Source organism: Procambarus clarkii, chromosome 67, assembly GCF_040958095.1.
Source record: "Procambarus clarkii isolate CNS0578487 chromosome 67, FALCON_Pclarkii_2.0, whole genome shotgun sequence".
Classification (NCBI taxonomy): Eukaryota; Metazoa; Arthropoda; class Malacostraca; order Decapoda; family Cambaridae; genus Procambarus; species Procambarus clarkii.
The window spans coordinates 20897581-20922537 of record NC_091216.1 but is presented as its reverse complement, the minus strand read 5'-3'; the positions used below and the strand labels follow the sequence as shown (position 1 = coordinate 20922537).

Here is a 24957-nt window from a genome sequence, read left to right as displayed (position 1 = left end):
TTTCAAGACATTGAAAACAATAATGACACTATTCCTGAAGAAATTGTATATATTGACTCGATATTATTATTTTAATCTATACTTATTTTAATCTTTTCTCAGAAAATGAACAAGGATATCCTAGTAGTAAAGTATACTGGTCTTGGTGAGCTTTGGGAAGCAATAACAGAAGTTTTGCAAACAAGTACTGAATTTCAGGCATACTTAGCAGCATCTTCATTGAGATCTCTTGTGGCACCTCTGTTGATCAATATTACACAAGATCTGGCACGTTCATCCTCAGGCAAGTATTATTAACAGGAGATGAACTAGTGTAAAGCACAGCTAAAAGATATATACAAACGATAAATTATATGTAGAATAAATGTTTAGCAGACTGAGAAGAATACAGTACTTGTATTTTCTTTCAGGTACTCTGAGTCTCAGCAGTGTGGTTTTAGAAGAACTTTCTGTCACTTTTTCTCTTGTGCATTCACTACTGACTTTTGTAATCATCACATATCCTTATGCAGGTAAGCCCTACTTCATTTACAACATTCTCAAAATGTAAATACCTGGCATGTTCCCTCATGTGGTATATAGTGTTAGGTATGACACATTTTTACTAATAATCTTCCTGTCATTCCTTTGATGTTTCAATTTCTAGAATGGTCTTGTATGTGAGTCTTTATTGAATATCTGCTTTATATCCAAATAAATGCAGTCTGTCCATCTATCATTTTCTTCCAAGACCTTGGTGACAGTCACAAATAGCTGAAAGTTGATACATATGATCTTCCAGTTTAAAAGTCAAACTGCAGTTGTCTGTAGAGCTTCACAGACTTTCTGGATGCTTTCCTGATGCTTACCTCTCAGTGGTTATCTATCACAGACTTCATGGTAGTGAGATTTAGCTCTTGTGCCCCGTTTCCTAATAATTTATTCCTGACATGCTAATTACTCCTCTTGGTATTTAAGTTCTCATACAGTATTACTTTTAAAAGTTGTGGACGAAATTGGCTTCAACAACCTCTTCCTTTAATGCATTCCACTTTCCTACCTTCCCCAGTCCCCTCAGACGAGTGGGAGGTAGGGTGAACGAGCTCATGCTAGTTCCAAGAGAATTTGATAATCTGTTTACATATAATAAAATAATTGATAATACATATAATAATTGATAATCTGTTGGTAGAGTTCTTTAGGTGGATTTTGAGGCTTCAGTTTCTTTTGAAGTACTGTACTCTAAGTAGTGTATTTTGACTCGCTGGCTTTCTGGTTGCCTTCCCCAGTGAGGGTTGATCTTCTGTATCGGTGGTACCCTCCTGCTTCGCCCCCATGAGTGGACACGTCCCAGGGGTTCAGCTTTAGAAGTTTGTTTGGTAGACTTGGTTCGCTGTACCCTGCCTGGGCTTCCCTTAACATGTCACCAAGGTTAAGGGCCCTGGGAAACCCCACGGGGGCTATGTGGTCCGATGGACGTGACCCCTAAGTCCCCCCTCCCCCTCCTCGCGTGTTGCGAGTTTGAAGGTTGCTTTGCCCCCTTGTTTCCAGGTGACACTCGGCGGTTTTGCCTCTGCTATGCTGCCTGTTGGATCGGTGATTGTTTTGACCCGGAGTCGTGTGATGTGTGTTGTCTGTACGTACTCCAGTTCACCCAAGCCTCTGATACTGATATGCGGGTGCAGGCAGCTATGGTGTTGCATGCTAGATTTAGGTTGCTGCAACGCACTCGATTGGTTGTGTCCTCTGGATGCCCCGTGACTGCCCCGATTTGGTTATAGGGACCCAGACTTGGGGGGCGCAAGTCGCTTCGGCTCTGGTTCCATCCGCCCCTCCTAGTCTTTATCCCTTCTGTAGTTCATTCGGCCCCCCTCCCCTCCCTCCCTTCCTTGCGTCCGGCTCCGAAGTGTCTGAGGGTTTCGGAGTCGAGGCAGGGTCTAGTTGCTGTTGAGACTCGGGCAGTCTCGGGAGTGTCAACTTCTGGGGTTGCGGCGGAGGCATTCGAGCTTAGTCCTTCTACTGGAGCTTCTGGGTCTGGCCAATGGGCCCCCTTCGTTCCTGCTTTGTCGGCAGCTCCCGCCTTTTCTTTGGAGGTGGCACGTTTGGAGGCCAGCTCGGCCCCGGGTCCTCAGGGCGAGGTTTCTGGGGTTGGGAGGGGTTGGCTTGGGGGGCCTTGGGCCCCGTTGGACCCCGCCTGGGTCTTTCTACCCTCCGAACGGGGCTTGGTGTTACAATTAGAGGGGGGGGTTCTCTTTCGCTCCCTCTGTGTACGAATTGGATTTGGTGTCCACCCCTCCCCGGATTCAGTTCCGTGATCCCATGGGTTCTTCGGTTCCGTCTCCGGAGGTTTCCGGCTTCCCAAGTCTTGTGTTCTGAGGTGCAGGAAGCCTTGGCGGCTTACCTCCTGCGCGACCCGGATCATGCCTTCGTGATGGATCCGCGTTCGTTCGTGTACGGCTTTTCTAGTTAGTACTGGATTCGTTATGAAGTTCTGGAGTCGTCCTGGTTGGCAGACTGCCCTCTTTTTTCGTTGGAGGCTTGGCACACGTTCTGTCGGTCCCGCGTGCTAGAATGCCGAGAGACTCGGTCGGCGTTTCAGGTTTTTCTTGGGGGGCATCTTTGAGCATCTCAATGCTTGTTTGTTCGCCCCTGCCCTTCCGCAGGATGTTGGTGTCATGCAGCTTCATGTGCAGGTTCTTTCCCTTTCGTCTGCCTTGGTGGAGGGGGATTTGTGTACTCGTGGCCTGCTTGCTTCAGCCCTGCGTTTCTTTCCCCTCCTTGAGCTGTCCTCGGACTGGCTTGAGTTGGATGTGAGGGCGCTTGGGGCCACTGCTGGATCCAGTGCGCTGCCCTCCACAGTGCAGGCATTGTCTGCTTTGTTGAAGCTCTTTGTGCCACTCCTGTGTGATGCGGTTTCGCGGTTCTATACTTCTTGCCTCACGTGTCGGCAGGCGGTGCTGGCTTCCTCCTTAGAATCCTCTTGGGCCCTGTCTCTTCGGTTGTCTTCACCTTTCTGTCCATTGCTGTTTGCTGAGTCTGCTATGGTGCAGTACCTGCAGGCAGCCTCGGTTAGTTGTCGGTTGATGTCTGAGTTCTTGTTGCTCTGGGGGGTTCGTGGGATACGTGGCGCCTTTTCCCGACTGCGAGGCTGTCGGGTGTTGACGCATTCAGGCAGGACTGGGCGAGGTGGGGTTACCTGTACCTCTTTTTCTTGCTCCAGGTCCTTGCTTGCTTGGAGACTTACCAGGGAAGAGTTGTCCTTCTGGCTCCTTGGTGGGTGACCCAGCCTTGGTTTCAGGCGCTGCTTGCTCGGTGTCCGAACCCGAGGGTCTTCCACGGCTCCGCCTATTTCAGCGGATCGGTCCAGCCCAGTTCGAGGCTGGATCAGTCTTCTCCTCGAGTCTTCGCGTCTAGAGTTTTTGACTCGGGTTTATCATTACTTGTATGGTGCGCAGGTGGCTTTGTTGTTGGTCTCCCACCTGCGTGCTTCGTATCAGCGACAGTATGTTTCCTGGCGGTCCTTCCTGTTCTTCCTATCACTGCGCTGGTATTCTTCGGTCTCTGATAGGGTTGTTCTGTCCTTTCTGTCTTGGTTGTTCCAGGACCGTCATCTTATGCTGAATACTGTCACCTCGTATTGTGCGGCGTTGGCAGAGTTGCTTCAGCTTGCTTTCGATGTTGATGTTACTTCTGCCTCGTTCCGCAAGCTGTCTCAGGCATTGTTTCACCTCTGGCCTGCTCATGCGCCTCCTGAGCTGTCCTGATCTTTGGACCGGGTGCTCTCATTTTTCTCTTCTCGGTTTGTTGTGGCCCCTTCAGTTCGAGATTGTTTTCCTAAAGCTCTTTTCCTGTTGGCATTGGCCTCTGAGGGTCGGGTCGGTGAGCTTCATGCTCTCCACCGGCAGAAGGGTTTCTGCTCCTTTGGTCCTGGTGGTCGTTTTGTTCATTTGCAGCCGTCTCCTTTTCTGGCAAAGAATGAAATGGCTGCATTTTGGAGGGGGGCCTTGGGTTGTAGATGCTTGGTTGGTCAGGCTAGGGGTGCATCATGTGTTGTGTACAGTTGCGGCTCTCTGCCGTTATTTGCGTGCCACGGCTTCGGTGGCCAGGGATGCACTTTGTATTGACCCGATTTCCCTTCTTCCCTGTTCTCGGGCTCGGGTCTTTCAGGTTGTCCGCAGGGTTATTAAGTCTAGCCAGCCTGCAGTTTATCCCCATGCCCACGACGTGCGTAAGTTTGCTGCTTTGGCTGCCGTCTTTGGCAACATGTCTTGGGTTGACATTCTGGGGGTGGGGGATGGGGGGGGGGTGGAGGTTGAACAGGGTTCTGGCTGCTCGCTACTTGGTGAATATTGTGATAGGTCAGGGTAGGGGCTGCGTTGCCTTGGGTCGGCAGTTGCAGCCAGTTGTCTCGACTTCGCGTTGAGGAGTGAGGACGGACCGCCTCCCGGGTAAGTCCCTGTTTTTCTTTATCTTTGGGTAGTTAGCTCCGGGGAGCCGATGGGGCTTTCCCCAGAAAACCAGCATTGAATGTAATGAAACGCCATTTTCTGGGTGAGTCTCAGAGGCTCCCCGGCATCCCTCCCTCCCTCCGGTCAGCGGTGTTTTTTGGACTTTTTGACATCTAGCCTAAGAACTGTAGGTTGGGTCGCTGGCGGATGGGTCTGGGGCTTCCCCTTCCCCCTCTCGGGGAGGGGGGATTGCGCAGACAGCAGCGCGGCGACATGATGACGTCATGCTAGTTTGCTAATTTTTGTTTGGTGAGTTCTGTCCACCGTTCGACTTTCAGTCGCAATACTTTTACCAGAATAGGGGTTTATTTTGGGGCGCCTACCTTTCTGGGTGCCTGTCCCGGTCGATGGCAGACATAGAATACTCCCAACCACAGGGGGGGTCTCTATAAGCCATTGCTCCTCGTGCCTCTCTAGAGGGGGGGCCAGGTTCTGGCTCGTGGTCCCCGGTTGGCAAGAACTCCATGCATTGACTGATGCCAGAAAGATATACATATCCATTCAGCCTTGATAGCTCCGGGGAGCCTCCGGGACTCACCCAGAAAATGGCGTTTCATTACATTCAACGCTGGTTTTATAAATTATAACATTTAGAGTTTACGAAATCTATGAATCTCAGTCCAAAAAAGTTATAAATTATAATTTTCTCTTACCACTTTGAATTCATTAGAAGAGGGAAAATCATTTCAAGTCGTAAGGAAATTAATCTGTTAAGTGGTGTTGTACAAGTGTAATATAGAGTAACTTTGAAGATTGACTTCATATTTTCACTGTACACAGTGCATATTATGCTTGTTAATATTTGTTTTTTGTACTATGTATGTTTTAGGATTGAGTATCGAGACACTGTTGAATGAGTTGCGATCTCCCTTATTGAGGTATTCCCCCCATACCTGCGGAGATGTTAAACACCTTGTGTCTGTCATGCTCCAGTGCTGTGTCCTCTCCACTTCCTCTAGCATTACTTATCCTCTGCGACATCCAACTCAAGTATGTTGATTTGTGGTTATAAAAAAGAAATATTTAAAAATTCCTATGATTGCTGGCTATTGCTCAAATTGCTCTTATAATAGATGGTCCAGTCAAGGCAGCCATCACACTGAGTTTGTGATAATTTCCTGCAGGTGGTAGTTGAGGGTTGCTGTTTTGTGTTTATTTGCATATTATTTAATTCATTCTACTAACAAACTCTCATATGACTTAATCAATGCAACTCTTATTTAGAATAAAATGAAAAAGACAGTTTACATCAGGCCTACCCAACATAGAGCTACCATTGACAGATTCAGTTTACACACCATTCTTTCATTTTCTTACTCTTCTTTTAAAATATTTACTCCAATTTACCGATGAATCTCATTTTGTTTCAGCACGTTTCACATGAACGTTACACATTAAACTACTGCTTTATAAATTTTTATGAAATTCAGGTTTGTTTGTTTCCTTACTTATTTGTCATTTCACACAGCCAATACAAACCAGCTTTTGTATACTGGAGCTTGGATAGGTGTGAGTGTGAAGGGGGGGGGGGGAGGGAGACCAAAGGCCAATCTTACTCTTTGTGGGGAGGAATTTGGAAAGCTTGGTATGCAGCTCACTTCCTCAGCCCTCTATTGCACAGGTGGTTGCATGGCCTGTTAGGCACACTACACCATATTTAAAGTACAGTATATTTACAACTTGCTGTGTTTCTATTTCTTTTAAGTCATACAAATATCTATAGTGACTACATTATACAAAAACTCCAAGTTGAAAGTTGACTACTGGGGATAGAACTTAGAGGCAAAATGTCATTCAAAGTAAATTTACTGTCAACTTGAAAAATGATATACTGTACCCATATCTGGTCAACTTGCAGCTCAAACATATCTGGAAATGGCAGTTTATTATAACTGTACTGTATTTCAGAATACCGTTTGGTTCAATTTTTAGTTATAAATGTATTATCTAAGGATTAGTTACAAAAATCACAAAATTTGTTTTTAGCGTGCCCTTGAGGTGTTGGATGAAGACATCGGACCAGCTGGTGACGCAGAGGAGCAGCAGCAGGATGAAACAGACGGGTATGAGGCCGACACTGAGCAGCTGACAAATGCTTGCCCATCATCAACAAGGTATGGTAGCCAGGAAACACTCATCAACATATATTTTGCATGGTATGCTCCTAGTGTGGTCAATAAAGTGTTATAACACACACACACTTATAGGTAATTACACACTTGGGTAATTACACACACACAAGAGTGCTGGGGAGACAGGACACCATGAGCGTAGCTCTCATCCTGTAACTACACTTAGGTAATTACACTCACACACAGACACAGACATGCTACTAAAGACATGCTATTAAGTGATTCCCAGAACTGAAGGACAAGAGCTACGAGGAGAGGGTAGAGGCATTAAATATGCCAAAACTAGAAGACACACGAAAAAGAGGTGATATGATCACTACGTACAAAATAGTAACAGGAATTGATAAAATCGATAGGGAAGATTCCCCGAGACCTGGAACTTTAAGAACAAAAGGTCATAGATTTAAACTAGCTAAACACAGATGCTGAAGAAATATAAGAAAATTCACTTTCGCAAACAGAGTGGTAGACAGGTGAAGGTATAATAGAGAAATGTAAAACAGATCCAGACTGTTTCTATAAATTCATTAAAAGCAAGCTGCATGTAAAGGATAAAATCCAGAGATTGAACATGGGAAACAGGATTACTGAGAACGAAAAAGAAATGTGTGAAGTACTAAATGAACAGTTTCAAATTGTGTTTATACAAAAATTAACTGTCCTGTCCTGTCAAAAATGTAATCCTGTCAAAGTAATCCTGTCAATTAACTGTCCTGTCAGTAATTTAGATCAGACACTTTGCTCTAAATGTGGTTAAACCTCTACAGTTTGGTTAAAATGGATGTTTTCTATCATCATTGTTATTATCTAATTATGATTAGGGATGAGTTGTGTGCTATATTTATTATTTAAAAAATTGAATCTTTTTATGCGAGTCATTAGTGAAGTCACATATTAATTGATAATTGATTATGTTATTTGTTCTGGTAGGTTTTTGCACGAGGACGAGGATCTGCAATGCCCTGAGCTTGTTATTCTGGCATTAGACCTTATGATCAACCACCACGAGAGGTTCCTCGAGTCAAGAGAAGAAGCTCGACAAGAAGCAGAATCCAGGGCACAGGATCCTTTTAAAACAGACAGGGAAGCTGTTCCAGAAGACCAACAAATAGCTCAGAATCACTCTGAAGCAGATGACTACTCCTGTGATAATCACTCCTTATGTGATGATCATTCAGGAAGTGAGGGGCATATCTTGTTTGAGGACAATTCAGAACATAAAGATTATTTGAGGTCTGAGGGCCATTCTGAACCTAAAGACCAACTGATATCTGATGATCATATTGTAACTGAGGACCAGCCCATGACTGATGATCAGCCCTTAACTGAGGACCACTTTATCATTTCTGGTCCGTCCATAGCCGATGACAAGTCTGTAACCGAGAATCACTTCATAGCTGAGGACCAACTTGTCGGTGGCAAAACCATGGCTGAGTACCACCTTGTAGAAGTTGATCAACTTGGTGTTGATGGCCAACCTGTAATTACTGATGAACCTGTTGTGGAGAACCAATGTTTAGCTGGAGACCAACCTGCAGATGAGGACCAACCTGCAGATGAGGACCAACCTGCAGATGAGGACCAACCTGCAGATGAGGACCAACCTGCAGATGAGGACCAACCTGCAGATGAGGACCAACGTGCAGATGATGATCAGTCTGCAGTTGAGAACCAACATGCAGATGAGGACCAGCCTGCAGATGAGGACCAGCCTGCAGATGAGGACCAGCCTGCAGATGAGGACCAGCCTGCAGATGATGATCAACCTGCAGATGATGATCAACCTGCAGTCGAGGACCAATATGATGCTGGGGACCAACTTGCAGCTGAAGACCAACATGATGATGAGGACCAACCTGCAGATGAGGACCATCCTGCAGATGAGGATCAACTTGCAGATGAGGACCAACTTGCAGATGAGGACCAACCTGCAGATGAGGACCAACTAGCAGATGAGGATCAACTTGCAGATGAGGACCAACTTGCAGATGAGGACCAACTTGCAGATGAGGATCAACTTGCAGATGAGGACCAACTAGCAGATGAGGACCAACTAGCGGATGAGGACCAACTTGCAGATGAGGACCAACTTGCAGATGAGGACCAACTAGCAGATGAGGACCAACTAGCAGATGAGGACCAACTTGCAGATGAGGACCAACTTGCAGATGAGGACCAACATGATACTGGGGACCATCCTGCAGGTGACCAACATGGTGCTGGGGACCATTCTGCAGTTGAGGACCAATTTGCCGATGAGGACCAACATGATACTGGGAACCAACAGGATACTGGGGACCATCCTGCAGATGAGGACCAACCTGAAGATGACCAACATGGTGCTAGGGACCAAACCATAGCTGATGAAACTTACTCATTTAGACTGGCTCAGCAAATAGCAGAGAAACAATCCAAAGTTAATAGTCAAGTGCTTGCTGAGGAAGTGATAATGAAAAGAAAAAGAGAGTTATCTGAAGGTATAAAATCTAAAGGAAAAAAGTCACAAACTCCTGGTGCATCCATGGCAGAGAGTAATTCCTCTGCCTCATCTGTGTATCATACACTTCACTCGGATGAAGATACGAGTGCTAGTACAGGGGAGCAGTCATTGGAATGGGAGGATGGATTATGGAGAGACGGAAAATCAGAGGTTACAAGTAATACAGCATTTTCTAACGTGGCAGCAAGTGCAAATGTTCAGTCGCTGAATAACTCTTATGGTGAAAGCGTGCCTTCTGTGTCTTGTAACAATGGCTCAACAAGCCTTCAGTTGACAGCTGAATCACAGGGATCCATCAAACAAAATACGAATAAACATTTGGGTATACCTTGCTCAGAAGGAACCTCTCCACAAGTCTCTAGGAGCAGATCATCACGCTCTCTATCTGGCATTGGACTGTGTAGCGAGAGTGAAGTGGCCCACAGTGCTTCTCTCACACAGTGCGTTCATGCACTGTTGCTCCTGTGCCGCTCCTCTGCTGGTGTCTGCCGTCGTCTTCATGCCTTAGGGTTCCTATCAAGGCTTCTTGATGGATTTAATGGTCTCATCTCTGCCAGCAGTTCTGACTATCTAGGTAAGTCTTTATTGTGTGTGTACCATGTATCAGGCTACTTAGTCTTTGAATGGGTGTATAGTTGTTTTGATTTGGATATTGTTTGGTGGTGTGGGAAGCTGGTGAGCTGGTGGTGTAGGAAGCTAATGACCTGGCGTCTTGAGAGAATGGTGACCTGGTGTCATGAGAGAATGGTGACCTGGTGTCATGAGAAGATGGTGACCTGAAAGTATGGGAGGCAGTTGACCTTAGTTGGTGTGGGGGATGGTGTTGATGACCTAGTAGGCTACCTGAAAGACTGATGGTGTGTGAGGCTCTTGAAGTTTTTTTTCACTCATTTTTCAGCATGAATTTTAATCCTCTGCCTGTCCCACTATGTGTTACTCATGTGAGTAACTATGGCTGTTGGTGAGTATTTATATCTTATATGTTAACGTCGATGATTTCGGGGCTCGACGTCCCCATGGGCCCGATCCCTGGCCTGGCCTTCAACCAGTGTTGTGTCCAGTGTGTTTTACAGCTACGTAGTTGTTAACCCCTTGCACTGCACCTGTCATCCCACACAATATTCCATGGGATAGTACTTACATCTGCAAATGATTTAACCCAGTATGGACTGCTTACAAGTCTAGTTGGGTCTATGGTATATATATATCATTCCATAGACTTAATGTAGTTGGGAGTTGTAAACAAGAGACATCATAAGTATTCCTCAAGGACAGAGTGACCTCAATAATCCTAACCACAGGTAAAGTATATTGAGGTCTTCTGTTGCAAGCGCACACATTATCTTCCCTCGGCTACCAATTTGTACTCAAGCTCACTACTTAAAATACATTCCTCCTCATCACAGTGGAGATTCAAGAGCAACAAAGCACTGCTAATCCTGTGTGAGGTCAATGAATGTTTACATGTCAATGAGCACTGACTTCCTTCACATATTTTGGCTACTACATGCTACCCAGATTGTACACTAAGACATGCTAGAATTGTCAAAGATGGTTTACAGTGTGGTTTAATTGATATAGAAAGTAATCAACGTTTGAGAGTGAGGATGATGGCAGAGGAGTGTGATGTTGCTCCTAGCAGTTTTTGAGATAAAGGTGAAAGTACAAATTTTAGTTTTCTGTCTGGAAAGTCCGTTCCGAGGGCAAAGAATGCGAGAAAAATGCTCGATCTCAAATTTCGATGCATTAGATCAGAGAGTTTACATGACAGCATTTTACATGACATATAGAAGAAGGTAAGTAAGTACAAAAATAATAATATATTTGTTATAATTTAATTTTACATTAGAAAATTGTTTAATTTTGTTTGAATGTGTAAATGTGCAAAAATATGTATTCTATTATTTTTTACAGTTAGAAAATATTACAGTACTGGTACAGTAATTCAAAATATTTAAAGGTATGGAATATTTGAAAATCCAGTATATTGTTTGGCAGATGTGGTGGGGACTGTGGTAGCGGTGTGGGCTGAGGTGGGTCGTTGGTGTCTCACACCCACTGACCTTTCCCAGTTCCTGGCTCTTTTCAAATCTTCAGCACCTCCCCTGGTGAGTATCTGTAACCCTCTTTATCTGGTATCTGTAGAGGGTATCTGTAACCCTCTTTAACTTTACTCTATTCTGACATTTCTACTACCAAAAGTGAGCTATGAGACTATACAGTGGTAATTATGTTTGAGGAATGAAGCTGGGAGTACTTCAGAGACGCTGTGTTTAACGCTGCCATGTCCGCCTTTGGCAAGAAGACCAGCAGGTCGGCAGACTGGTTCGAGGCTCACTTGGAAGAGATGACACCTGTCATCGAAGAGAAGAGAAACGCCTTGGCAGTCTACAAAGCCCGCCCAAATCGGCGCAACTTACAGATCCTTCGGGCCGTCCACGGGTCTTTTCCCTCAGACAACTGCAGGAGAAATGCAGGGAACAGAAGCAGCCACTCTTCGTAGCCTTCATAGATCTGACGAAGGCCTTCGACCTCGTCAGCAGGGATGGCCTGTTGAAGATCCTCCTAAGATTGGATGTCCACTCAGGCTCCTCAGCATCATCAGATCTTTCCATGAGAACATGAAGGGCACCGTAGTCTTTGATGGCCTAAAATCAAACGCCTTTGACATCCGAAGTGGAGTAAAGCAGGGCTGCGTCCTGGCTCCAACCCTATTCGGGATTTTCTTCACAGTTATGCTGCAGCACGCCTTCGGATCTGCCACAGAAGGCATCTACCTCCGGACCAGGTCGGATGGAAAGCTCTTTAACCTCGCCAGGCTGAGAGCCAAGACAAAGGTTCGACTGAGGTGTCTGCGCGACTTCCTTTTTGCTGATGACACAGCAGTCACTGCCCACTCAGCCGAAGACCTCCAACGGCTCATGACCCGCTTCAGCGAGGCCTGTCAGGCTTTCGGATTCACCATCAGCCTGAAGAAAACACAAGTCATGGTACAAGGAGTGGACTCCCCACCTGACATCGGCATCTCCGATTCCAAACTGGAAGTCGTTCACTACTTCGAGTACCTGGGCTCCACAATCTCTGACTCCCTCTCTCTCTTGATACGGAGCTAAACAAACACATCGGTAAGGCACCTACTACCATATCCAGACTGACAAAGAGAGTGTGGGCCAACAATAGGCTGACTGAGTATACAAAGATTCAGGTTTACAGAGCCTATGTCCTGAGCACTCTCCTTTATGACAGTGAGTCTTGGACACTCCACGCCCATCAGGAAAGACAGCTGAATGCCTACCACATGCGCTGCCTTCGACACATCTTGGACATCACCTGGCAGGACAAGGTGACAAACAACAATGTCCTGTGGAGAGCTAGAATCACCAGTATGTACGCAATGCTGAAACAGAGACGAATGCACTGGTTCGGGCACGTGGTGCGAATGGGCGACAGCAGGATCCCCAAGGATTTCCTGTATGGAGAGCTGACACAGGGAAAGTGTCCAACAGGCATACCCCAGCTACGGTACAAAGACGTGTGCAAGAGGGACCTGAAAGCCATGGACGTCGATCTTGCTACATGGGAAACACTGGCCGCAGACCGTTCAGCCTGGGGCAGTCTGTTCATAGAGGTCTCTCCAAGTTCGAGGAGTCACTTGCCATGAAATTGGAGGCAAAAAGACAGGGAAGGATAGCCAGTAGTCAGGAAGACAAACCAGAATCGGACTTCGTTTGTGCTCAGTGTGGGATGGACTGCCATTCTCAGATTGGCCTCATTAGTCACACCAGACGCTGCACCAGGATTGACAATCAGAGCGCAACTCCATAGTCTCCTGAGACTGAAGGATGCCTACTACTACTAGGTATCACTGACTATAATTCCACGTATTACATGCATTGGATGGTGCAAAGGTATAGCACATACATGATATTCGCTGAATATTTCTGTGGAGAGCCCCTTTGGCTCCCTGGTCCAAAACCCTCAGAAGTTTGGGAGCCTGGAGCAGAGGGGGGGGGAGCAGGATGAACTACAAGAGGGGAAGGACAAGGGGGGTGCGGTTGAAACCAAAGTCGAGGTGAACATTGCTCAAGGGGGACTCAGGGGACTCCTCCATCAGACCAATGAGCCCCAATGGGGGTTTCCAGGGGCCCTTAGGGTGATTGCTAAGGGAAGCCCAGGCAAGGTACTGCTAACCGGTTATCCCAGAGCTACCAAGCAATCAAACTAAAAGCTGAACCCTCTGCGATGTGTACAACCATGGGGGCCAAGAGGAGGGCCACCAAAAACACAAGTGGAGTGATAGCCACATAAGGCAGACCTCCTGCCAGGCAAACAAAGCAAAAAGAAAGAAAAACCCTGCAAAAGTACGTCTCCAAGGGAACAGAACCAGGGGACTAGACGTATGACGTCTGCCTCTCTGGGAAATCAGGGAGCGGTGATTTGCCAACGGCCTCGACGGCCGAGAATGACTGTGTTGCCAACATGGCAAGTCACTCCACCCTTTGTCCCACGAATAACAGAACAACAAAGTGGGCATATTTATAACAAGTCCAAACAGATATACACAATATAATATACAAAACCTCATGGTACTTAAGCATGTACGTCAATATGTGTGAACACATAAGGAAGTCATTTTTATATACAGTTGGTACACTTGCTGGAGACATTCACAAAGGGTCAGGGGCGGGGGGGGAGGGGATAGTGGAGAAGTTCCAGCAGTTACGCGGTCACCAGTTGTTATGACTTATTCACTGTATATACATACCTTCAATATATGTGTGTATGAACCTAAACTTCTGTTATTCCGTACAATAATAGTAAGAGAGAGGCATAAGAGTAAGCTAACGAAAAATATGTGACTGAGCTTATGACCTCCACATACAATAACACCAATATTTACATGACGTATGTGGGGGGTCATAACAGTGCCTGACCTGGTAGATGGCAGACAGACTGCTTCCAACTACATGGGGGTGTCTATAGGCCATTGCTCCTCATGCCTTTTTGAGAGGGCCAGGTTCTGGCTAGTGGTCCTCGGTAGGCCTAGAGCTCCATTGATTAACTGCTGCCACGGTCTAATATATACACATCAGCCCAGTATAGCTTCAGGGAGCCTCCGGGTCTCACCCAGAAAATGGCATTTCATTACATTCAGTGCTTGTTTTTTTTATGTCAATATACCTCTTCTTTTCAGGAGACTTTACTCCATGCTCTGTCTCGTGTCCTGGAAAGCAGTGGATGTGAGCCACAGTGGGCTTTACCTTACCCATGTCATGGCACTTCTGCTGCTGCTTCTATCTCTCCTATCCTAAATGCATCACACGGCTCGCTGACAGAGAGTCTAGCATCCTTTGTCAACATACGTGTTCCTTCATCTCCAGTTGTTGAAGCAATAACTAGACTTCATGAGAGCCATTGTAGACATGGTAAGTTTTGTTAAATATTTTTAACTCATTTGGTGTTTTCATCCTTTTTATTTGTAGTGTACACTTCTGTCAAACAAATTTGTTGTGTGGAGTAGCTTTTTGTTTTTCTCTTGGCTATTCATATATGAAGACTTGATATTAGCAGTTTGTATATACACTCTCAGGGTCTGAAGATAGCAGCCCTTTTTTTTTTAGGAATGACCTTTATGGGACTATGACTTATATCAGACATCTCAATAATTATACAGTATCTATTTTTAAGTTTCCATTGCAGTACTAGCGCACAGTACAATTTGTAATGAAAATGAATATCATGTCTTTGTCAGGGATCATGTCCTGTGTGGCAGTCTCGTGTGTAGTGTGCCCAGTGCCTCGGACTCTTGATTGGTCACCTTACAACTCTGGACTTGCCAGTACGTCTTGGATTTGTGTGCGTGACAGGTAATGAAGACTAGAAAAAACACTCCCTCAGTTTACTGATTATATGCATATGCAATAAATAAATGTCAATTCCAATTTATTTCTTCTGACAGTCCCTGAACAGAATAATTTTTCTTGACATTGGCATTAGGTGACATTTCCTATCACATAATGCCTGTGTTCACCTAGCACTAAATATGTACCCGGGAGATAGTCAACTGTTGTGAGGTCGCATCCTGGAAATGGTCAGTAGTTCAACCTTTGGGGGACCACGATATAAGCCTAACGTATATATTTATACAGCATACAGTATATACTTCATAAATGGCTGCCGTCCCTGACGACATGAATTATTAATCTGAATTATTTGTTTAATATTTCAATGATGCTTAAATGACATTCTTAAGTTTGCTGCTTGTTGAAATAGAGCATTAAATTCTAGAACTTACAGCTCCCTTATTTCAGCAAATGAACTAAGGCGTATTTAAGGAAAAGCATCTGAAGTAAGGATGATAAATTTCACATTTTCCATGCAGATCAGGACCAGAAAACAAGCAACGTTTTTCGTCCCAGTCAAGTTTGGTTGTGAGCTGTAGATCTGAAGGCTACTTTGATGCTGGAGCCAGATGTACTTTATCACGTAAGTCATACTTACCTTATAAAAGTATCTTAGTCATTAATGACACCCTGTATAGGCTATATAAAGGTGTCTTTCAAACAAATTGCCATAGTCATACCTGCATCTCTCTTGTTATGCCTTGTGTGGTTTTATTGCCTCCCCTAATTGGTTATATTTATTTTAAAAAAATTATTTATCAGTTTATTTATAAATTTATTTAAATTTATTTATATACATTATCAATTGATTATGGTTTATATCTCAGTGTATCATCTTGTTCAGTTCTCCTTGCTAAAAATCCAATGCAACATTGTCACTAGCCAGCATGATTGTGGTTTTAGTCAAACTTGACATGGGTAAACCTTTTGGCAGTGCTAATTGGTTTTTCTATGGGAAGCCCCTTTGGCTCCCTGGAGCTATCAGGCTATTATGCAATTCATTAAACCAGAGCATTAGTCAAAGGAGTTCAGCCTATCGAGTACCACAAACCAGAACTTAGTCCCCTCAGAGAGGCACAGGGAGCAATGACCCTAGAAAATTCTCTGTGGTTGGGTTTTTTTTCTTAACTGCCATCGACCGGGATTAGGCATCCAGAAAGATAGGCATAAAAAAAAAAAAACCACATGGTAAGAAAATTGCAACCGAAAACTGAACAGAGATGCAGAATACCCTCAAATCCCAAGGAAGCAAGCAAACATTACACTTCGCTGCTCATCCACGTAGCCCTCCCCTCCCCTTCCCTGGAGAGAGACCCCCCATGCTGGCTACCCAGCAACTCCACTTCGGAGGCTAAGCATCAAAACAACGCGAAAACCGCCAACTGGAGGGAGGGAGGGTGCCAGGGAACCTCTGCGGTTCATCCAGAAAATGGCTTTTCATTGCATTTAACTCTGGTTTTCTGTGGGGAGACCCTCTGGCTCCCTAGAGCTACATAACCAAAGATAAGGAAAAGAGGGGACATTCCCAGGAGGCAGTCGCCACACGCTCCTTAACTCGAAGGCGAGACAACTGACTGCAGCCTGCGACCCAAAGCCACACATGAACGCCCAGGACCACGAATGATGACCAAAGAATGGGTAGCTACAACTCTGTTCGACCTCCAAAATCCCTGTGCCTGAATATCAACCCAAGACATGGTGCCGAAGATAGCAGCTAAAGCAGCAAACTTCCGAACATCATGGGCATGAGGATAGACCGCAGACTGGCTAGACTTGAGAACCCTGCAGACGACCTGGGAGACCTGAGCCCTGGAACAGTGAACGATGGAAACCGGATAAACCCAAAGCTCATACCCGGCCACAGAAGCCGAGGCGCGCAGGTAATGGCGAACAGCCACAACCGGATACAACAAATGATGCACCCCTGGTTTGAACAACCGAGCATCAATGACCCAAGGACCCCTTTGGAAAGTAGCCATCGCATTCTTTGCCAGAAAAGAGGGCTACAACCAAACAAACCAATTACCAGGACCGAAAGAGCAGAAAACCCCTACGCTGGAGGAGAGCGTGAACCTCACCAACCCAACCCCCAGAGACCAATGCCAGCAGAAAAAGCCTTGGAAACAAAATCTTGAACCAAAGGGGCCAACACGAACCGAGGAGAAGAGATAAGAGAGCACCCTGTCTAAGGACCAGGATGGCTCAGGCAGTGCATGAAAACCTACCCCCCTAGTAATCCTACCCTCCTAGTAAACCTATCCCTCCAGGTGCTCCGCATTTGGGAATCCGTGCCACATACATCGGGTAACGCCAAGACATCGATGTGAAGAGGTCCACCTCCAGGAGCCCATATGTCCTATAGAGCCAACAGGAGGAGTCGGCGTCGACTGTCCAGTCCATGGACAGGGGAATGAACCGAAACAGGCCGTCCTCCAGGACATTGGACTCTCCTTAGATATGAACCACACGGAGAGCCAAACCCTGAAAAACAGCAGACAAGCCACTTGAAGCAACCAGTCCCAAAGAGGCAAGAACTGAAGGGAATCCCCGTGGTTCAGGCAATGAACCACTGGAGAACAATCTGAATGGATGGTCGAACCCTGAGCGACCCGAACCCTCCAAAGTGACAGCCAAGCCGCCGCGAATTCCTGCACCGTGCTGTGAGCCTGACGGAAGAATGGACCCTACTGCCCCTGGCCAGTCTGTTTAGTTTTGCATTAAACCGTCTTTTTTTTTTTTTAGATATATAACAAGAGTTGTTACATTCTTGTACAGCCACTAGTATGCGTAGCATTTCGAGCAGGTCCCTGGAATACGATCCCCGCCGCGAAGAATCGTTGTTACAACCAAGTACACATTTTACTGTTGCGTTAAACAGAGGCTACAGTTAAGGATTTGTGCCCAGTAAATCCTCCCCGGCCAGGATACGAACCCATGACAAAGTGCTCGCGGAATGCCAGGCGAGTGTCTTACCACTACACCATGGAGACTGGACGACTTTTGTAGACACTATGGCTGATATAATTTATTTTGGAGAGTTAAATGGAACTACTAGGGGGTAGTGATTTACATGTGCTCTTGGTGATTACATGTAGTATTGTAGTACTGCAACTTAACTGCAGAGAAAGTTATTATACTAAATTTTTAAACTTTTGAAGACATCTTCTTGAATGATTTGCATTTGTGGTAACTTCTTGAGTCATTTGGGATAATCTATTGCATTAATCATAAATAATTATATATTTTTGTTAGTAATGATGTGTTATACTTGGTTATAGCTTAAAGCTGAAACCCATTTCAGGTGGTGCGATGTCGAATGCATCTCTTAGTAGTGAACTTAGCTTAAACAAGCTCCATGTTCTATCTGTTGGAACTCAACATCTGATGTTTTCTCTTTGGCTTGATCCCATGAAAGGTGAGCCCAGTTTGATTCTTTATAAAATTTAAAAAGTACTATAGTTGTATATGTTATCCAATACGTGTTTTTGTGACTAGAAAATGTTAAGAAATATGGTTCGAGAGTCAATATTCGAAACTATAGAGAACCCTCAATACGACATCGACCACATTGCTATTCACTTCAAATTCAAAATCATCTTTGTTATGCATTTATGCTGCCATGTTGCAGTTGTAAATCACATGACTATTGTTTCTTATTTGTGTGGTGAGCGTGGGAGTGACTGTTGGGTAAGCCATAGTGAGACTGCAATAATGTCAATCCATCCTCCAAAAAATAATACCTATGGTGACTGAGGAGGAATGTACAAAATATGGCCTTATGGCCTTTTTGGGCTTCAGTAGAAACTATCCATTTCATCAATAACCCAGCTGAAACTTCCTAGGCCCAAATAAGTAATGTGTAATTTAGTATAAACAGAATACTGTATGATAAATACTAGATTCTGGTTAGGTTTGGTTGTTGCAGTCTTTCTCTGGCCTTTTACATAATTAATAGAACAAAGCATGACCTTTGATTGGTGTCTTTCATGAGCCTTTTTTTCTTCTGTCTTTACATGTAAAATAAAAGACAATGGACATAGTTTATAACAGTGTTTTTTAAAGTTTCTCTTGTCTGTTTCTTTTTGCAAGATTGCCTGCAAGTATGTGTGTCACGGGAGGTGGACAGGGAGAGTGTTTCACTGAGTCATGGGGCGGTGGTGAAAGCTGGATTGTGTGATGGTAGCTGGCACCACCTGGCATTCTGTGTTCCCACAATCAATGTCAGGAGAGGAGGGAGTCTAAAGGTAACATTAGTGAAGACGATTTTATTTTGTTCAACATGTGATCATCTACTTGTGTTTTAATGATAGACCTCTGCCCCTCTTACTTTATAAATATTAATTTATTAGTTAAGAATAATAATTATAAATAATAAGAAAGTAGTAGTATTATTATTACGCAGAGAAATAACAATAACGTGATATATCAATGAACAAATTCACAAGTGCTTTGATGAGGATTTGAACCTATGAGCTGGATGGATGCGCAATGCGCGCATCTGGGAACATCCAGCGCGTAGGTTCGAATCCTCATCAAGGCTCTTGTGAATTTTTTCATTATTATTATTATTATTATTATTATTATTATTATTATTATTATTATTATTATTGAACAAATCCACAGGAGCCTTGATGAGTGTTCGAACCTATGCGCTGGGTATTCCCATGCGTGCTTTAATCAACCAGTGCATAGGTTCGAACCCTCATCAAGGTTCCTGTGGAGTTGTTCATTGATATATCACATTAATGTTATTTCTCTGTGTATTATTATTATTTTTTTTAATATATATATATAAGCATTCTTACATACTGTACTTGTAAAGCCACTAGCGCGCATAGCATTTCGGGAAGGTTCTTAATCCTAATTTTTCTTGGAATACGACCTACCAAATTGTTTAACAACCAGGTTCCCATTCACTGCTTGGTGAATAGAGGCTACAATTAAGGATTGGCACCCAATCAATCCTCCCAAACCAAGATACAAACCCAGGCCAAGGCGCTCGCGAAGTGCCGGGCGAGTGTTTTACCACTGCGCCACGGGGACTGCTGGACTATTATTATTATTATTATTATTATTATTATTTATAGAATATGATTACAATAAAAATATTATTTTTTGGCATTTATATTTGATGTATTGCTGTGGTGAATTTGTTATTAATTGTGGTGAGAAGTGAACTTCATGAGAGTTTGTAATTGTTTGATACCACTCAAAACTTTGGGGCGTTTAATTTATTTAAATTTTACTTGGTTTGAATTTAGGTAATCTAGTCAATTGTGGAACATTTAGGTTCCAATTTAATTCAAGGTATTAACTTTACTATTCTGGTCTTAATTCCAAGGGCCAGCCACTTGGCTGTTCATGCGCCCTGCACAAACACTGTGTAGGTGAATGGCACACCAGACAACATGTAAGACAACAATAACTGACCTTGGGAGCACTGCTAAGGAATGAAGACTAGAATTTATTTCAGGCATTGTGCTTATTTTAATTTAGGATTGATTACTGGGTAGTATAAATTTTGGTTACTGTAATAATATTTAAAATGTAGAACAGTAGCTGGCAAGAAGCATAGGTGTGTCTCAAACTCAGGAAGGTCCCAATATGGCCACCGTGGCATTCTTCCTTTGTGGGCAAACTGATGTTGTTAGACTTTCTTCTGCCAGCAAAGTTTAGGCTACAGTGACAGTAAAAACATATAATTATATCATAATTATTTGCAGTTTGGGATGAGACATAGTTCAATGCGCTTATTGATTATTGTTTTCATTCCTCATAACTGCACCCAACAATCCTCTATACTATATAAGTACAACCTGTGGCCAAACAAGACAATGCAACTGGTAGTTAGAGTTTCACTTGGCTTTGATTAAATTTGTGGCAGACAATGACCATAGTTGAGGTCTTAGAGGATGTCTAATAGCTATGAACAACAGGAAAGCTCCCCTATTCAATATAGCTTATGAGTGAGCCTTCTATTTACTCTAATGGAAATGTGGCTTTTGAGTGTGTCCCCCATGTGATGCCTTCCCTGTCACAAGAGACTATATTGTTCAGTAATTATTGGCTTCATAACATTATTATTGAAATTTACAAATCGTCAATATTTTCTCTGACTAGTCATAGCAGAACTAATTGTGTTTCTATTAAGAGATAATTTTAAACTATTATTAAAGTAACATTGACAGATGATTTGACTGCTATGGTATGAAGCCTTGAGCAATTTGTTGACATTGCACTTAGGGCTTACTTGCGCAGTTATATGTAATGATCTTTCTTTTTCTTATTTAGGAACTGAATTTAATTCTCATAAAGGATTTATAAATTTCTATAGATATAAATATAAATTTCTCAAAGTTTATATAAGGCTTTTCCCACAAAGTTCAGAAACTTTAAGCCTTTGTAATTTGTAATGTTCTATATACAGTATATCAGAAGAGTTGGGTATTTGAATTTTTCCTCTGACATGTAGAAGGTAGGCATTGCTTAATTACAGTGAAAAAGAGTATATGAAAAAAACTAGATTTCCTTAGCAGGTACAGTATACAGTAGCCAAGTTAGAAAGCAGGAAGAATGAAGCAGAAGCCTGTAATGCATAAATATGGAGAAAGCCATAAAAATTATCCAGGTGAATGTAGCAAGAACAAGAACTTTCAATAAAGGAAAAAGAGAGAACCTTTATAATATATGCAGTAGTGCTTCCTGTTTCTATTAAATATGTAATACACTTTCAGAGGTGTATGTAGAGAAATGTGGTAATAATAAATACTCATTATTTTCAGGTCACAATATTTGTAGACTCGCTATCTTGTCACTCGGTGAATGTAACTGTGCCTGCTGTTGGCTCCATCAAGAAAAGTTCTCCATCTTACCTTCTCCTCGGTCACACACATTACTTTTCCACTGAGGTAATTTATTCAGACAGTTTCAGTGTCACCATTAATTACAAAACCAATAGCATTTTTGCTGTTGATAATAATTTATCTCCTATTTTCTTTAAAGGCTGTTGCCTCCCCATATCATGAGATTTAGAAATTTGATAATGATAATGATATAATGCGTTTTATAGTACTGTATCGCTAATCAAAATCACCCAGTCACTATCTTGGGCATTCTTTCTGCTCTCCATTCAGCCTTTGTTTCGTAATCCAAAATGAGGGGCAGTCATTAAGTTTCAAGACTAAATATATACTGTGCAAGTAAACACCATGGGTTGGAAAAGTGTAAGTCATAATCTGAAGGTGTGTTGTCTCACTTTGAACTCAGCTCCTCAGAGGGTGTTACATCATCTCTTTCATGTTGTGGTGTGCAGATTGCAGGAAAATTGACTCAACACTATGGGTTGTTCATTAGACGATGGGATAGTACTGCAGGGCGGGATTCATAAGGTCTTGCAGTAGTATGAGTTTCAATTACACATCCTCTCTTGGACATTGTAAATGAGTTACATAAAAAGCTATAGATTGATTTTGGCCTTATTGAACAAGTTTGTGGTGTGCTACCATGTAATGCACCATGTGTCATATACCTGTTGATGATTCCAAAGTTTAGCATCCTGTGTTGCCCAGTGTTTGACCGGGTCTTCTGGTTGGTGGTGTGGTCAACCAAGCTATTCGATGTGGCTGCTTGCCACATCAAATAGTTGCCCAAGGTTGCCCGACTTGAGTATTTCTAAATATTTTACATTGCTTTTTCTTTTAATATTGTGTTTTTTACTGCATTTTATATGTGGTTTATTTTGCATTTCATAGTGTAGTAAGAGAAAAATATCCACATTAAACATCACATTATTTTCTCTGGCCTATGAAAGACTTGATTGTCTACTCTCATAAAAAATTCTAATGTTGTCTGCAAAGAATGATACAGTACTATAATTTGAATCCTTATCCATGTCTGGTATGAGAATGAAAAAAAGAACTGAAGCGAGCACAGTACCTTGAGGAACCTCACTGAAGTACTTACAAGCCTAGCTAAGCAGCAAGTTTAAGTGGTCACCTCAAATATATATTTATTTAATTAGGTTATTTAACTAGAATATTTTAATAAGGTCAGTGTGTCTTGGGGACGTGACAGAGTTCAGGTATGTGCGGGGTGACTAAAAAGGGCTTACCACCTCGCCTGTAGTGTTCTGAAAGCAGCAATCTTAAAGTAAAGTGCTGTGTTTCTGAAGTTATATGTAGTGCTGGAAATTACAGCCAACTGTGTAGTGCTGGAAATTCCAGCCAACTGTGTAGTGCTGGAAACTCCAGCCAACTGTGTAGTGCTGGAAACTTCAGTCTGCTGTGTAGCACTGAAAACTTCAGTCTGCTGTGTAGTGCTGAAAACTCTGGCCTACTGCATAGCTCTGGAAAAAGTTGATGTAACATCCTTTGAAATATGTTCTTAAACACTAAGCATACAACACATAATTTTGAAGCCTTTAGTTCTCATAAAATAAGATCAATCTTGGAACCTATTGAAAAGCCCTTGTATATTATCTCACATGTACAGTATGCACTCTTCGTTAATGGGAATTTTAAGACATTTTTTTCTTATCAGTCACATAGTTTTATTTAAATGTATATTGTATATTTAAGACTTACCTAATTATATTTTCCAGGAACTAGAACCAGAAGATGGATTTGACCCCCTCAGTTTTCAGAGGACCAGAAGAGGCAGTCTTTGCAACAGCAGTTCACACAGGCTGTTGATGGGGAACACCTTTCTCTTCCGAGAACCTATCCTAAGCCGAGAGCTGTGCCTGTATCTAATTGCTCTTGGTAAAGACTGTACGAGTCTTTTGCCCCTTACAGACAAAGATGAGAGAGTTCTCATGACTCCATTCATCACGCCAAAACTTTTAACAGCAGGAATAGATCTGTCTGTCTTGTACGGTAATATGGAATCGGCAATTAGACCAGCACAGGAATCATTATTGCTTCTCCATGCAGCCAAGCATCCATCAGAGTTCCTTTGCTATAAACCACACATGCCAACACTACAAGGTATGCATCATTAGTTTATGTAGTTATTATCACTACCTTGTTTCCCACTATCATGGAATAAGGAAGAGCTACAGTACTTAGTTCTCTGTTTATTAACACTTTCGCACCCCCTTGGATGGTAAAAAAAAAAGCGGGATGTGCGCGCGGCGTTTTTGCCGCATAAGCGTAAAAACAAAAATGTGTATACTCTTTTTACTCTCCTGACCTTAGTTCTCGAGCTACGTATTTCATTTTGGTACCAACGTGTTCGCAATAAAATTCTCTAGAAGAACATCAGTAAAAAAAGTCACGAAACGTATAGGGATACCAGCACCAAATAAATAACTACGAAGATGACTCGCCGTGAGCGCCCAACAGCAACAAAATGTTTTTACTCTTGGGATTGTTATCACCTCCACACTTGTCCTACAGCGTTAATTTTGGTATCAATGGACTCGCAATGAAATTCCCAACACGGTGATATGAATATAAGCGTAGAATAATGATTGCGGCCCACCCGCAAGAGTGTGGGAAGTGGTGAAATTGTTACCCGGTATCGGTGACGGGACGACACATGTGCGATACAGCGCTTTGAAAGTTTATACTTATTTCACTCTCATGACATTATTATTCTATGTACGTCATTCATTTTTGTGTCAATGTGTTCGCAATAGAATGTTCTATGAGCCTGTAGGTAAAAAAGATCAACAAAGCGAAAGATAGAATAGCGCCAAATATAAAACAACGCTGGAACATATCAGTGAGCGTCAAACACACACAAAATGTTTTTACTTTTGTTATGTTTGTCAAGTTTATACTTGTTGCACACAGTTATTTTTGGTTGTACATTGATCGGAATAAAATTCCCTAAACAGACATATTCATATAATACATGATATGGGGGAAGCATTACCAGTATAAACGGCTAAAGTCACCCACCTGCAACCCGTTTGGGACACTCATGCAGACACA

The 24957-nt window shown here is 43.2% G+C and overlaps 1 protein-coding gene across 6 annotated transcripts in view; it reads left to right on the top strand.

Moving 5' to 3' along the window:
* LOC123767736 (lysosomal-trafficking regulator) overlaps nt 1-24957 on the top strand; it is a 154513-nt gene that overhangs the window by 33707 nt on the left and 95849 nt on the right. For all 6 annotated transcript variants that reach the window (XR_011223929.1, XM_045757693.2, XM_045757696.2 and 3 more), the window contains exons 6-18: nt 103-283; nt 411-512; nt 5317-5477; nt 6474-6601; nt 7550-9693; nt 11118-11227; nt 14314-14545; nt 14872-14986; nt 15502-15605; nt 18324-18437; nt 19112-19266; nt 21805-21930; nt 23622-24006. Coding sequence is in view for 5 of the 6 variants with exons in the window: in XM_045757693.2 (XP_045613649.2) it covers nt 103-283; nt 411-512; nt 5317-5477; nt 6474-6601; nt 7550-9693; nt 11118-11227; nt 14314-14545; nt 14872-14986; nt 15502-15605; nt 18324-18437; nt 19112-19266; nt 21805-21930; nt 23622-24006 (4057 nt within the window). In the remaining variant the exon portion in view is untranslated. The remainder of the gene's footprint in view (nt 1-102; nt 284-410; nt 513-5316; nt 5478-6473; nt 6602-7549; nt 9694-11117; nt 11228-14313; nt 14546-14871; nt 14987-15501; nt 15606-18323; nt 18438-19111; nt 19267-21804; nt 21931-23621; nt 24007-24957) is intronic.